Here is a 16,103-nt window from a genome sequence, read left to right on the forward strand (position 1 = left end):
ATACACTGTTTTGTATGTTCCCACACACCAAGACAGGTTTAGATTGTGTCCTGTTACAGCACCACATAATCTGATTTGTACCTCCTCTTCATTCTGTATCTCCTTATCATCACGACTGCCATCCTTGCCTTCTAAGGGACCTTTGGAGAATTTGGAGGATGAAGATCACTGAATAAGAACCAGTATAAGTGGTTTGGTAGTTATTAAAAAATATTTAAAATATTTCTATGCCCACCTCAATTAAAAATATGATCTCTCGAGACACTACTTAAATGGAATGGGAATCTTCCTTTCCAAAAAGGTAGTAGTTATACTTTCCAACAATTTAAATTTTCCCTTACAATAATACGGATGTCTGAGTGCAATTGATATATACTATTTTATATGTACGGTGACAGTCGCATTCCTAGGTTTCCAAAGCAAAGTGATATCAAATTAATGAGAGCAACTTCCGCTAAGTTCTTTCAGCAAAGCACAGCTATAGATAAATCTTATCCAGAAGACCTATAGTATGCTGCCATGCGGGCAGATGTCATTCAGCAAAATATACAGCATGAGTTACCTTTAATCCCTTAAACTAACATAGATGTCACAGGACTTCACAAAGCCATGAGACTGACTTTTTTTAAAGAAAAAAAAAACAAAACCACGTAATAATTCTGGGGTCCCTCCTGGCCTTCATCTATCTCTGAGTCTGGAGAAACATGAGGGAGTTAAAGTCAGCATATAATCAGGGTAGAAGAAAGGGGGGAAAAACCTACTAACAGCAATCTTTCTGCTTCAGTAAAACTGCACTAGGCAATGGTTTTACGGTGTTTCTTAAAAGTGAAGCCCCACCTCCTCTTTAGGAAGATAATTAGGAACTGTCTTTCATCTCACTGTTGTTCGGTAGTTTGGCGAGGATAGGAGCAATACACAAATTACTTGAGAAACAGCTGAGTGAAATCATGCCTATTTGCAAAAACTAAAACCTGTCCGGGTCTGAGTATTGTTTTGTAAAGTATCATTAATGGATTTGTAGCCCACGGAATAAATATGGCTAGCAAGTAAAGTAATATTGGAGGAATATGTGAGAAGTAACTATTTCATATGTAGGAAATATGTAGACTTCTTCAATAACTGCCCATCTCTCAGCTCTCACAGGTATTTCCCAGCTCCTTCCATCAGCTCTCGGTAGTTCTAACATGCGGATTTTTTCCTTATAAATACTAGTTTATATTCTGAGAGCCAAAAATCAGGTTTTTTTCATTCAGGAGAAGTGCTATAAAAAACTTGATAGAAAAGTTGCCCAAAGAGAGTGCAGTTGTCAGGCACGACGGGCTTACTTTACAATGGCTAGCAAGAGAGATTCATTCCTTCTAAAGGGAGAACAGCACTTTTCCATTAAGTGAACTCTTGTATAATACAGCAGCATATCTCTGCTTCTTAGAGTCTACGCAACGCTTGCTATCCATGTTTCCAACTGAGTTGTTTACTTTCTCTCAAATCCTCAACTTGGCAGAGCTTGTGAACAGACTGCCACTCAGCCGAGCAGAGTTCCTCAAATATGAAAGAAAGAAGCAATTCTGAAGGAAGCACATCTGAAAGAAGCAAGATAAAATAGTGATGGCACGATTATTTTTATTTTATCAAGTTGCTGTAAAACTGCCAAGCCCATAAGCCTGTTCTGGAAAAGAAATAAAGCAACCTAGTCCCTCTCACTGCTCCTCTTTAAAAAAAGGTTCAGATGCTTCTGAGTCACAACACTTGTAAATCTTGAAATAGAGAGAATGAAGCAGATCATAAAGCATCATTACTTTTACTTAAACAGAAAAAGATCTGTGTGTTAGACACCTATACGAAAGCAGTTAAAGAAAAAACGATAGGAATTCAAAAGCACCAAGAGCCTTGTTCTCGCTGGGACCTGCCTGCCTTGTCCCGTCACTTCACATGCAGGTTGCTGAACAGGAAAATAAAACCGGCAGATACAAACCATAAGAATCCACTGTGGATAGCAAAGGTTTTACGGATCATGAGAAATGATCCTTTATCTTCAAAAAGAAAATTTGAGTGAGAAAAATTGTGACATGCACATGCCAGAGGACCGCTGCAAAGACCAGGTTTTCCTATAAGGAAAAGTGGCAGAGAAGAGCAAGTAAAAAGCAATGAAATACACGGAGAAACAACGAACTTTATCATTCATCTTTGATTAAGGAGAATACACACTGCTTTTCAGAAAAGAAAAAACCAAACAACAAAACCACTAAATTTTCAAAAGGCCTTAAGTAATAGCATTCTCAAATCAAAACACAAAAGCCAGTTTTAGACAACAGTTTCTCCATTTTCTTCCACAAAATGATGACAGCTAAAATCATACGTAACACTTCCATACCTTGACTTGTTTTGTAAAAAGTTAGCAGCCAGGTGTACTCAATGCATTTCTGTCAGTACGCCTGTGCCAATTAGAACAACCCCTTGGCCTGTGGGAGGCCTGGTGAGGCAACAACAAATGGGTGAAGTGAGAGAGAGCAAAATATATAAATAGGCTGAATCCACATGACAAGCATTCTGTACTGCGTGTTGGTCCTTCGGTACTGGCCATTACCCTGATGAAAAGCCATCACACACCCCTAATTGTCAGGCCTACAGGCGCCCCTCATGCTCCCCACCCTCTGCCCAGTCAGCCCCGGTGTCCTCCCCAGTAACACCAGGGACCGGATGCTCACAGTCCACAACTGGGTTGCACAAAAATACCTGGAAAACTGCCCAAGATCCTCTAGCAAACACATCTTCTGTATTAAATGTACAGAATGAAGATGATATTTTATCATGTTGTCTGAACCACAGACCCAAGAACTACAGCAATTTGGAGTGTAAAAATGTAAGTATAGAATATTACCAGATAAACAACCCAGTACTAAAAACATCCCCATATTGTAAATACTTAGGGAATTAGTTAGATTATGATGGTACTGCCCTGAACACCTTGAACTGTAAAAATGAGCACCTAGAACTAATCTTGGCCATTGCAATAACTGATTGTGGGCACTTTGGGAGTGGAAGTTTCCACAAGTGGCGGCAACTTGACTACTTAACGTGAATCTTTCCCAGGAGTGAAGAGGAATTTAGAGTAAAATCCTGAGGGAGAACAGTAGCAGAAAGAGAGGGCATGACAAATAAAACATAAACTGCAATTTCTCCCTTGGTTCATAGTTTACACCATCCATATTGCACCCATATAGTGAGATTCATCGCATTACAAAGCACTGTGCTACTGGTGTAAATTTATGGATTTAAAAACAAAGCAGTAGAATATGCATCTTTTCCAGGATGATGAATTCTACTACAAACACTGTTTGCAACATTAATTCCTTTCTGGGGCTGAGCTACTTCTAGTGTCTGTTAAGAGTTAGAAAAACCAGCATAATACACAACAAATATTTTTACTATCCTTGTGTGATATTTGGGAAAGCATAGAGGCATATCAAAACAAAGTAAAAATGTAAAGTTTTGGCCATCATTTTCCAAACTACAGTCTTGGTTTGCAGCACCAATGTCTACTATCTCGAACCTGGCATTCTTTTCTAATGGCATTTTCCCTAGTTTAACTTCATAAACAAACAAATCAATTAGAACCAGTTTGTAAAATCTGTATTCATAACAGCATGGAATAATGTTGTAGGAGCCTGACAAATGAAGAATTTCTTATATAGGAAGAATGATATACACCAAAAAACTACCTTCCATCATCAAATGAGTTAGCTGCTAAGCAAAAATTTTTTAATTTCTAAGAGAAGACAAATACTGTATTATACAAATCAATTTTAAGCATCTTCAGAGTTAGCACATACGCTATGTTGCTCATCTTCGTCCTTCCGTTACAAGCAGGCTGGATACACCATGTCAGTGGCAATTGATTCCAGGCCACCATCTTTTTGAGACCCCCTGTAATTTGTCTCCAACTGTTACAAAACCTTGTGCTGCTGGAAGATGACAGAGGCAGGCTTGGTCAGATGGACAGAAACGGCTTGGAATCATATGGCCTGAACACAAGTAACTGCTTCTGCTTTGCAGGAACACGAGATGAGAGAACATGCAACACACAAGGAAGAGATGTGGAAGAAGGTTTTTTTTGTTGAACTAATTATGAGAGGACATACTTGCTTCCCTACACATTGCACAGACAGTTGGACATAGATGAGGGGGCACATGCAAGGGAGCCATGTGGCCAGGCTGGACTGTGGCACTCCCAGCTCAGAATCACAATCTGCAATCAAACGCTATCAGAATAGGCAAAACCTCCATGATGCCTTTATTTTACCCCTTCCCTATTTTGCAGTCCCTTTTAGATTAAGATAACCAATAAAACCTTAACAAGAAGCACTCTGCAGCTTTGCTTGCTGGGAGCCCATGAGGCATAGCCCGAGGAAGATGTCACGTCCCACCCAAGGCCAGCGCTGCCCCGGGCAAGGAGCCCACCTCGGGCACCCGGGTGGCACTGCAGCACCCACCCACTCCCAGCAGGCACCCACTCCTTGCACCAATTAATACACACACTGTAAATGCTGAATATAATGTGGTAACCTTCCTTTATATGCCTCATTATTTACTGGACTCTTTCTCAAAGGCAGATGGAGAGAATAGTGGTGTTAATCTCATTTGGGCTTTGAATGGATACATAACATCCATTACTGTATAGCCTTTGGGGCACCAAGTTGGAGCGTATCTGCTTTATATGCAATAATTTGCAGCCAAAAAAATTATTCAGTCCATAAAATAACCTTCAAGAAAAACAACTGATTTCGTAGCTGAGAAATTGGCTGAGAGGGTAAGTGACCTGGCAACAACAACCCAGAGCCACAGTTGCCACGACGGATACACAACAATAATCATATAACTTAATGGACTGGTGAAATACCTCATTTCAGTTAACTAAATTAAGTCAAAAGAAACTATTTTCAACACCGAAGATATACGAACTATGGTTTGATCAGTGTGCACTAGGGGCCCTAATGGCATTTGTGAATAATTTGTCCCTTTTACCTGAAAGCTAATACCGAGTTTCAGTCTTCTTCCATCATGATCAATAGTAAAACATTCTGCACTACAGAATCATGGCCAGTGTGGACAATCTCCAGGTGAAGAGCTCACACCACGCATCTAGTGCCTACTACTAGTATTTCCTGTGACAAGAACTTCATGGCAGTGCCTGTGCTTCCTATCCAGGAAAACAAAATTTGCGTGGCTAATTCATCAGGAGGGAAGGCATTAAACACTGTAAATGTTCTTATTAAACATTGGATAAGTTTATAGCAACCAACTAACAAAAAAAAAAAAAGAAAAAAGAAAACAAACACGAACCAAACATACCACCACCACCAAACAAAAACACCACCACCAAGAAAAAGTGGTTAAAAGTTCCCTAAAAGCACAGTGTGGGAAGGAAAAACCTCAAGAGATTATCAGGCAATTGAAAGCCCAACACTTCCAAAAACTTTCCCTCACACACCCGCTTTTCCTGCAAAGGTCCATGCTGAAGCTGATACCATTTTTAAGGTTTAGACACATCACCACAAAGCTTTTATTATGCTCACGCTTCCCAAAAGGCTTTCAACTGCTCCTTTTATTCTGAGATGCATAAATGGACGTGCCGGCTGCAGCAGTGAAGAGGATGGATCCATTCCCACGCACAGCTCCTGTCCCCTCTGCGAGGGACAGCCAGCTGGACACTGGAAACATGGACACCTCAATGAATCACGCCTCGTTTATGTTTTCTTTTTTGAGATTTATGCACACAGGCACAGCTAAGAGCAAGTAAGTTACAGTCCAATGCAGCTTAATGATTTTGTTACTCCATGCTTTCTCCTAAATAACGGGACGTCTCCGCTTTCTCGCCGAACGAGGGTGACAGCAGAAGAAATACCGTGGGGAGGAAAGCAGCTCTGAGCATCCTCATGTATAACTAAGCACTTCAAAGATCTCATCTACATTTTCCGAAAGCAGGTCCGTGGTGATTTACTTAGACACTGACAGGGCTTTCCGCATCTCACAAGATGAAGGAGTAGCTGTCTACCTGCCCTTTTTAAACAATGTCATCGGGTATTTCACTACTGAGCACCCTATCTCCTCCAACTCGGCGTATGGCCATGGAGAATAAATCAAGCACCTGCGCTGAGGTGTACAGCTCCCTCCCATAGCTCCAGTACGATGCACGCTGACAAGATGCTTTCTGGGGTTACCCGTTTTCATCTGCACTGGGCTGAATTTCCAGGTGATGCTCTACAGTGGAGCTCCCTGCTCCTGCTACAAACTCTTTCCTCATTTATACCGCTGTTCAAGTCTGAAATAACAGCTCCCACACATCGGAAGCAAGAGGAAGGAAACGATTTAACAATGTGAGCCAAGGAAATTAGGCAGATGACATCGCTGTCACGGTGAACGAAAAAGGAAGATATGTTCTTCGGTCTCAGTGAATAGGAAAAGGTTTAAATATTTCAAGGTAGTAAGGGTCTGAAACTTTCACTATCCCCCAATTTTCCACTCAGCAGCTTTTGACATTTGGATTCTGCAAATACATAGAACAATCTGACGGAGACGAACAAGCAAGTGCTTGTCCTCAGAGATACAACCCCAAAGCGACTGGCTTTCTGCTTCTATACAGCTAAACGCCTGAAAATACACTGAGTAAACTGTATGGAAACTGTCTGTAGACTTCTCATTTATTTTAATTAACTTTTAAGAGAACTGTAGCTTAGCTCAAATCGAGAGTTTTTAATCACAGAATCATGAGCTGGTCTGGAAAAAAAAAAGACAGACAAACTTAAATGAAAGGGGGATTTTTCTGCCTTTGTAATGGTCTCCGCTGCTGAAATCAATAGAAAATTCAGTGCTCACAACTCTGATATCCTGCTTTTTTGCCTTATTTTCTCTGAGTGACTTTTCAGCTACATCAGCTACTAACTTCCAATGCTCATAAGCTATGGCAAAACTAGATCTTAAAAAAAAAATAAAAAATATGTGTGGGTATATATATATTCTCATGGAAAAACTGGCGGCTCATGGCCTGGATGAGCATACGATCTGCTGGATCAAGCACTGGCTGGATGGGCGGTCCCAAAGAGTGGTGGTCAATGGAGTTAAATCCAGCTGGCGGCCTCTCACAAGTGGTGTCCCTCAGGGCTCAGTGTTGGGACCATTTCTGTTTAACATCTTTATTGATGACCTTGATAAGGACATAGAGTGCATCATCAGCAAGTTTGCAGATGACACGAAGCTAAGCGGGACTGTTGACCTACATGAGGATAGGGAGGCTCTACAGAGAGACTTGGATAGATTGGACCAATGGGCCAATGCTAATGGAATGTGCTTCAACAAGGCCAAGTACCGGGTCCTGCACTTGGGCCACAACAACCCCATGCATCGCTACAGGCTTGGGGAGGTGTGGCTGGAGAGCTGCCCGGCAGAAAAGGACCTGGGGGTTCTAACTGACAAGCGGCTGAACATGAGCCAGCAGTGTGCCCAGGTGGCCAAGAAAGCCAATGGCATCCTGGCTTGTGTTAGAAATAGTGTGACCAGCAGGAGTAGGGAGGTGATTGTCCCCCTGTACTCAGCACTGGTGAGGCCACACCTTGAGTATCGTGTCCAGTTCTGGGCACCTCAACATGAGAGAGATATCGAGGTGCTGGAGCGAGTGCAGAGGAGGGCAACAAAGCTGGTGAAGGGCCTGGAGAATAAATCTCATGAGGAGCGATTGAAGGAGCTGGGACTGTTTAGTTTGAGGAAGAGGAGGCTGAGGGGAGACCTCATCGCTCTCTACAACTACTTGAAAGGACACTGTAGAGAGGTTGGTGCTGGTCTCTTCTCACAGGAAATGAGCGACAGAATGAGAGGGAATGGGTTCAAACTGCAGCAGGGTAGGTTTAGGCTGGACATTAGGAAAAAATTCTTCACAGAAAGAGTGGTTAGGCACTGGAATAGGCTGCCCAGGGAGGTGGTGGAGTCACCATCCCTGAATGTGTTTAAGACTCATTAAGATGTGGTGTTGGGGGATATGGTGTAAGGGAGAACTTTGTAGAGTGGAGTTGATGGTTGGACTCGATGATCCCAAGGGTCTTTTCCAACCTAAATAATTCTATGATTTTATATATATATATATATATATTTTTAAAGCCTGTCACATGTGCACGTACCAAAATCTTACTAGATTAATAGAAATAGAGATAACCTGGCCAAAAGGAATAACTAAGGAACCCTGCTCCACTGCAGAATAAGTCTTTATTTAGATTATAATTCAGTTTTTTATTTGCAAACATATCTTTTTTAAACTTCACTTTTTAAATTTACAGTTGAATACTCCCAGTAGCCTAATACAGCCACAAAATATGCTGATATTCTGGTTTCTATGTGGCATGTCGGTATTCTTCTATTCTGTATTAAATGGAAAAATCAGGGAAAACAATCACTAGACAGGAAATGGTTAATGCCTACTTCCATATAATAAATTGCCTTTCCATTAAGTTACCTTCCAGAACTGTATCCTGATTTCTGGATACATTATTTGTACAGAATCTCAGGAATACCTTACAGATTATAACCCAGAAACACAGAAAAAATGAATAGTAGGGCTATCTGTGAGAAGCCAGGTTTGTACCTTTTGGCAGCCAGGTACTGCACTAGCTGCTGCTGAAAAGATTAAATGTTTATGAGGGTATCCACTATAGTTATTTTCAAAGTGTAAAAATTAGTGTGTTTTTCTCTTAAGTTTCTCAATAAAATACTATTGCATTCCTGCTGGTACTCAAATCAGACTAAAACAACTGTCTGCTCCCAGTTAGCTTCTAGCTTGTGAGGCCTCCATTTTAAGAGACAAAAAAAAAAAAAAAAAATCAAGTTTTAAGATTGGAGTGTACAAAAACAGTTCAGATATTTATGTAGGCAATTCTAATTGCATCTAGAATCCCCACACCACCTACTCTGATCTGGATTATTTTATTATTATTCTAAACTTATTAAGTCTTTTGTGCTAGAATTTGGGATTACAACTGAAGTTCCATTAAATAAGAAATATACTTGAGGCATATGTAAATTTATTAAGGCACCAAATAACATGGGAATATTTTGAGCACACAGATTCTAAATACAACCAGGGTATAACTAGACTGTATAAGTCTGTTTAGGTGAGTGGTTTGTATCTAAGCTGAAGACACCAAGTTAGAAAAATAAAGCTTCACTTTCATACTGACTTTCCCTGATTTTGAATCCTAAAGGCTGAAACTGTGAGCTAAGTAAACAGAGCACGCCAGGACTTCATGAAAAATAATTCAGTTCCCATGAACTGTGGGAACAAAATATGCACAGAATTCTTATTAGTTGCTTCTCTTCAAATATTTAACCATGGTTGTCATTATTTCTTCCTAGCGTAAAACACACTGCTTATAATTTAAAAAAGAAAACTACTTTACTTTTGACACTTTGTAAAAGCAAGATAAAAACAAAAGCCACACTGCAATTTATCTCACTGGTCAGTAAAACTGGGGTCTAAACTAAGTAGCTAAACCCGTAGGAATTGTAAGTGCAGCAGCAACCAGGGTCAGATTGCATTTATGAGTGGCTGCTCTTCAGCTGCGTGCAGCTCCATCCCTCCCTGGCGCAGCAGGCAAGGAGACCAGGGCGAATTGCCAGCTCACCTGAGAGGACACCTCACTCAGAGGGTGCTTGGAGACTTAAGTCTCTTTCTTGCATACTGAAGGGGAAAGTGTGGCTGCAGATTAGGGTACCAAAGTGATGAAAAGAACAAAAAGTAATACACATGGTTCTGCCTGCAGTTGCTGGGCATTTAGAGGGAACAAGAATTACATGACTTGATTTACTTTACAAAAACTGATTAGTAAAACCCCCTGTGGATTTCTTAACTATACTGTGGAGGGATATAAGATTAGTGTAGCAATTCCCATCATCAAACGTATTTACTGTTAAAATATTGGATTAGTGATGTTGTTATCCACTGTTCCAAGATTATAAAGTGATTCTTTAAAATTGAGCAGAAAAATACTGCACTCTATCATTTGTAATTAGATTTCAGCCTGAGTGTTTTTGCCTTTCCACAAAAAGTAATTCTGCTTCCAAAAACAATAAAAAAAGAGAAAAGGACTGTGCTCTGCACACAAACAAAGAGAAAGCAAAACTATACATGCAAAAGAGGAAACAAATTATTTTTCTCTTCTGCTTTTGAGAGACAAATGGGGGCACTCAGCCTGTATCTTGCTGCTCATTGCTGTGGCAGTGCACCGCCGTCACACCAGGAGGTAATACAGCCATGTCAGTGTGAGATGGTGTTTATTTGTGAGACACACGTGGATGTGCACTACCTGAGCCTGGCAATTCTCTGTCCTTGGACATTTAACCCTCACAGAGAGCTTTGAGGAGAGCTATAAACCTTCAGGGTCACCATTGTCTGGGTTTCCAGTGACAATGCGGACTGTGCAGGAGGAAGAGCACAAGGAAAGGGGATAAATTAATGTGTTCATTAAAATAATTATGCTACTTTTGGGCCAGGAAAATTAATGCAACTGTACCTGGGCTTTTTAGTCATTATCTCTAAGTGAGTGAGAGCGCATGGAGCTATTACAATTAATAAACAAATAAAAGCTACAGCACTAATAACACCACCTCACATCTTACCCTGTCGAACACCTCTAGGAGTCACTTATATTGCAGTATTTCAGATAGGTATAGAATAGATAGTGACGTAAGAGTCACAAAAAAAAAATAAAGTTTTAAATCAGAAATACTCTGCAATTGAAGACTGGGATTTTTGCTGTATCTGCCATGCTATTTGACCTCGTTATTTGCCACTACTGCAGTTTTAAGCTATATAACTTTAATCATTGTTCTTTTCCTTAGCTTGGTAAAACCTTATTCTCTCTTTCTAGATTTTTCCTCCTAGTATTTTGGAAGAATAAAGCAATTTCTTTCTGAATCAGAATCATCATGATCAATATTATTTCATGCCGTTACCACACAAAATTCAGATTTTAAAATAGTGTCAGCAACTTAAAAAATTTAAGCAATCACAGTTTAGTTTGATTTTAAATTATCCTGGTTTTAACTGACCATAACAATAGAGGCTATAAATACGTAATCTTAACTGCAGTAGCTTTGAACAGCCTTGACAGGGTTTATCAGCTAAATGTTTAATCAGGCAAAGCAGCAAAAAACATAACCATAGGAATACGTGGTATTTGGCATTTAAATAAAACTTGTAAACCAATGACAAGTCTGTTTGGGCAGCTACTATCGCACATGTTCCTTATCTGCAAAGGTCTTGTCCTGAATTTATCGGAATAAGTCTCTCATACTTTATTTTCCAGGCAGTAACATCAGTTACCATTCACTGAGTTCACAGGAAAAGATATAGAAAACTGCAAGTTAAAAGGCACGGCCATGAAAAAGAATTCCCATGTTGTCAATGTCATATTGCTCTAGGAACTTATTAAATCACAGCCAAAAAACCCAAAAAATAAAATCATAATGCCAAGAACAAAACCCCACCACAGAGTAAGAAATGAGCCTGACAAAGCACTACAGTTCTTCATTTTTTGTCTAATTGAACAGTTCAGTTTCAAAATTTTCAGCTACCTGGCTGCTTCTAAGACAAAACCTTGAACAAATTAGGCAAATGAGAGCTAGACAGCACAGGTGACATAGAGCCTTCTCTCCCTCTGCACAAAAAGCACCGTTTGTTGTTTCCCCAGACAATAACCTCCGTGTGGAACTGCGTGGCTGCTAATAGGTACCAGCTGCTCACCTCGCAACAGCCAGGCCAGATGTGGGCTTCTCTGCTCCCGTGCCCACCTGGCCCTGCACGCTGGAACTCTGCTCTCAGCTCTGCCATTCACCTTCTCCGTTGGTAAAACACATCCCACAGTGGCTCTCAACACTCAATGGCAGTAAGTAGCCCCAAAAATTTAATGATTTTCTATTGTTATTATTGAGTAGACAAAAGCAGTGAGTCTCTCCCTTTGGGCAGGGAGGGGAACAACTCAAAAAACTTTCATGTAAACAACACCTTGGAAATAGGAGCTGGCTTTACTCGTGGTTCATTCTAGCAGCTTTTAAATACATTCCTCCTCCTTTTAGAGTTGGGAACCATTTGCTTTATGAGCACCATTTGGATCATTTGCCTGTTGCTCATAAAATAGACAAAGCTTTTATCCATGCCATGAATTTTTACTCACTTTATACAAAATATCTAAGGAGGGATTTGGAGGGGCCAGAATTACATCCATGAAAGAATTAACAACTAATTTAATTTTCTGCTACAATAATGGTTACAGTAGTTTTTGGGTTTTTTTTATTTTGTTGATTACATTACTTCTCTCCACAAAATAAAAAAAACCAAAAACATATTGGTGTTAGTTTTTTTAAAAGCAGGGTTTTTTTTTTTCCAAAAATGAATAGAATGACAAAAACGTTTCATACATTTTAATCCATGTAGTTAATAAAGCAGTCGCGAACGCAGCTTTCAGAAGCAATCAAGATGACACGGTGATGGTCTGTATACTCAGGAAGAGCCACTGATTCTCCTCAGCACTGGGACAGTCCAACAGAATGTTGGTTTGACAACACTGCTGGCAGCAGCCACACAAACCACCTCTTGCAAAAGCTCACCTCTGTCACCCACGTTCACACACCAGAGCCCCTCTACACAACAATCACAGCACCAAGCTGCTTTGGCCCCTCCTCTCACAACTCAGAAGCCACAATTCTCTCTTCCGTGCCGAGAAACCGAAGCCCAGCCCTAACTCCAAACCCTCGTCCTGCCTGCCCTGCCACACATGCTGTAGGCAAGGGAACACGAGCCTGTCAGCCCTCCCTTAATGATTCATTAGCTGTTTAGCAGTAACAAAACACTTTCCTCAGCAGTTTTGTTCCTCCACACGAGGAGTTACTGTCTATTAGTAACTATGGACCATAACAAGCTCCTGTGGTCCTGCACATAAACATTATTGATTGCAGACACAGATCAATGCACACTTAACCGTTGGGATGAGCAGCTGCCTGGAGAGAGGCGTGTGGAGGTCTGGCTGTGCCGGGGCTGGAAACAGTCAGGGCACACGCTATACCCTGGAGCCCGTTCTCTAGGAACGAGAGAAGGTCCTGTGTCTTGGAGTGTAACAGTTGAGGGGTTTCCCTACCATACCAGGCTTACATGTTTACACATATCTGTCTGTATACAGAAATGCCACATATCTGTGACTACAGTGAAGAATTTACCATTTAAGAGCTACTATATTTTAATCAGCTGTATAGATTGTACCGTGAAAGCCAGCACAGTTAGCATTGCAACTAATTAAAAAAAAAAAAACCATACTCAAACATGAACAAAGGTAGCAGTAACAGAGATGTGAGGGTTTTTTCATTTCTACTTCTAAAGTCTCAGGTTGTGTTTGCCACATGCTCTTGGAGTAAACATGCTAGCACAAGCCTAAGTTCTAGGATTTCATATATGTAGTTTGTAAAACTAGAGTAAACAGGAGAACATTTGTTTGGGCAGAGTGCTTACAGCCTGAAAATAGGAAGCAGAGCCTACTTAGACTACAGTCGCACTGTAATTATGGATCAGGGGTCGCTACCTCTGCCTGGTTCTCTCAATCTTTGCCAGCAAACTCTTGGGTTGGGCATTGCAGCTATAGATTCACTGCTGCCTTTAGCCACAGGTGAACCCTGCAAAGCAGAGGTAGGTGATTCTGTCAGGTAGAGGCACTGTGCCATATGAATTACAGATGTGGCAGCTGCTAAAGGAAAAGTGCCCCCTCATCCATAAAAAGCAGCAGCTACCTCCTGGGAATTTGCAGAAACAGCCCCGTTCTCCAGGCTGGTCTTCTCAGCTCCCTACTTCATCTCCATCGTGCTACAGGGCATTCTCTCTTACAGCCCTAGTCTTTGTCCCTGGAACAGCAACAGCCAGTTTCACGTACACTATGAACTGGCTCTTCCCTTCCTTCCCATCACCTCCGAAGCCACATATTGCAATGTGCAGTACAGTACACTGATACACAGGGAATATATAGCAAAAATAACTCTGAATTCCTGCATGAAAGAAATTTATAACAACAGATTTACTCGAGAAAGTACACAACTGCAAGGCCAAAGCATCCAAAACATTTTGTGTTAAGGAAGGTAAGTGTTGCATAGTAATCTCCCCATTTCTTTATCTCTTTTTGCACGATTAAGTGTTGTTTCATTTTTTGCTAAATCCTTATGACATAAAAGGTTGATCTTGCAAACCCTCCTTTCAAAATAACAAACTTCCACAAACTTCATTTCTACACCAAGAGACACTCACAGCTTATTGACCCATCATTCAGAAAGCAGTTTTGTGAAGTTCTGCAAAGTTTTTTAAGCACATAAGGAGCACAAACTGAAGGCCAGATAATCCTGGCATTTCTCCCTTAGAAAAAAGCTGAGACTACCAATGGTTTGGGCGGCCAAACACAAATCATTTTGACATACAGTGCCAAAAAGCACAGAGCTACCTATTGCAGCTTTTCTTTAGAGCCCCAGATGAATTCTATTAAGGCTTCTAGAAACCACCATTAAAGAAAACACATTATCAGAAAAGTTGTTCCAGCCTACCTGTGGCTGAGTCCAAGGCTCCAAGGTTGTCTCTTTCAAAGGAGTTTGTGGCCTTCCCATTTCTTTTGTGTGCTGTTAAGAGAGAAAAGCATGCATCAGTTATATATTCAACCACTCTACCAGCATTCAGCATTAATTTCCCTTGAGGGAATAAAACAGTCAGGTACAAAATTCATACAAAATAATGGTAATGTATCACGACTGCGTGCATTTGGAGTAGACTGTAGGTCTGATATTTTTGCAGCGAAGTAACTTATTTTTTATAGAGTTGTTTTAAGTTCCAAGGTGTGGGGGTACACACCTTCATCTGTGTATACAGATGAAAACTTCAGACAAAAATATGAAATGATTTGCCAACAGGATATGGTTCGGTGGCAGAATTTCAGAGACAACTTGACTGTGGTTTCTCTTCTGCCTCCTCCCCAGGCTGTGCTATGTTCAATAGACAGTCCGAAAAGGGGCACAGAATGCAGCGGAACTAATTTAAATAGGTGAATCAGAAGAAATATTATGGAAAACTTTGTTAAAGTCTGCATTATTTGAGAAGGGGAGCCATGTTTTCAGGTGACAGCCCTTGCTTTTCCTTAGTGCTTGCTGGAGCCAGAGCCGGAAGACTGAGCAGCCAACGGCTTCTTGCCTCTGACTTTTCACTACCTTGGAATATTTCAAAATCAACTACCCCAAATCAAAAGACGGAACAATCAAACAGACTGAAGTAGTCTTCATAGAATTAGACTTGCTGACCCTTCACACTTCCTTTTTTTTTTTTTTAAATATTATGAAAGCATCCTGCAAATACTTGTTAAAGTCTGTAATGGCTCTGCTTCAATAATAAATACATAAGATTTTTGAGCACTGGGACTGAGATTGAATAGGATGTTGGCTCCTCTTAATTTTCTCCATATGAATTTCCCAGGGAAGGAACTTTACATATTGCTGCAAAAATACCAATAAGTCTCTTATATTTTCTTTTTCCCTAAATTCTTTCTGCCATAAAATGGGAACAATGACATTCACAAAAAAGGTCCTCTGCTGAAATACACTCTTTAAGTAGTGCCAGGATTTTCCTCCTCCTGAAATACAACATCTCTAATGTACTACCCTTTGGATGAGGCCTTTGACAATACGTAGTATAAATAGCATCTTATCCAGGTCTCACATCAGAGTCATCTGAATGCCCATGGAGACTGCAAGGATTGACAGAGAGGGAGAGATATGCCATTGGATTTTCTGTCATATATAGTAAAATATGGTCACTTAAAAGGAAACTTTTTTTTTTTTTTTTTTTAAATACAGGATTTGTGGGTAACTTCAGTTAGCATGGAGTATTCAAAGGGCTTCTTTCAAAAAAACTACCTTATTAAATAGCAATTTTGTTTTGGCAGGTTGGATTGCCTGTAATAATAGATTACAGGCAATCATTTTTACCATTCTTATTATGTTATATTTTGGGGTAGCAACGGAACACGATTCAGTCTTGAAATAGA

General features: G+C 40.5%; 1 protein-coding gene across 3 annotated transcripts in view; it reads right to left on the reverse strand.

Annotated features, from left to right (window-relative positions):
* The window catches only part of PCDH11X (protocadherin 11 X-linked), a 509,451-nt gene that overhangs the window by 244,537 nt on the left and 248,811 nt on the right, over positions 1–16,103 (reverse strand). For all 3 annotated transcript variants that reach the window (XM_054214618.1, XM_054214617.1, XM_054214619.1), the window contains one exon: positions 14,617–14,688. In XM_054214618.1, the coding sequence (XP_054070593.1) occupies positions 14,617–14,688 (72 nt within the window). The remainder of the gene's footprint in view (positions 1–14,616; positions 14,689–16,103) is intronic.

The sequence above is a fragment of the Rissa tridactyla genome, chromosome 9, assembly GCF_028500815.1.
Source record: "Rissa tridactyla isolate bRisTri1 chromosome 9, bRisTri1.patW.cur.20221130, whole genome shotgun sequence".
In the NCBI taxonomy this organism is placed as follows: Eukaryota; Metazoa; Chordata; class Aves; order Charadriiformes; family Laridae; genus Rissa; species Rissa tridactyla.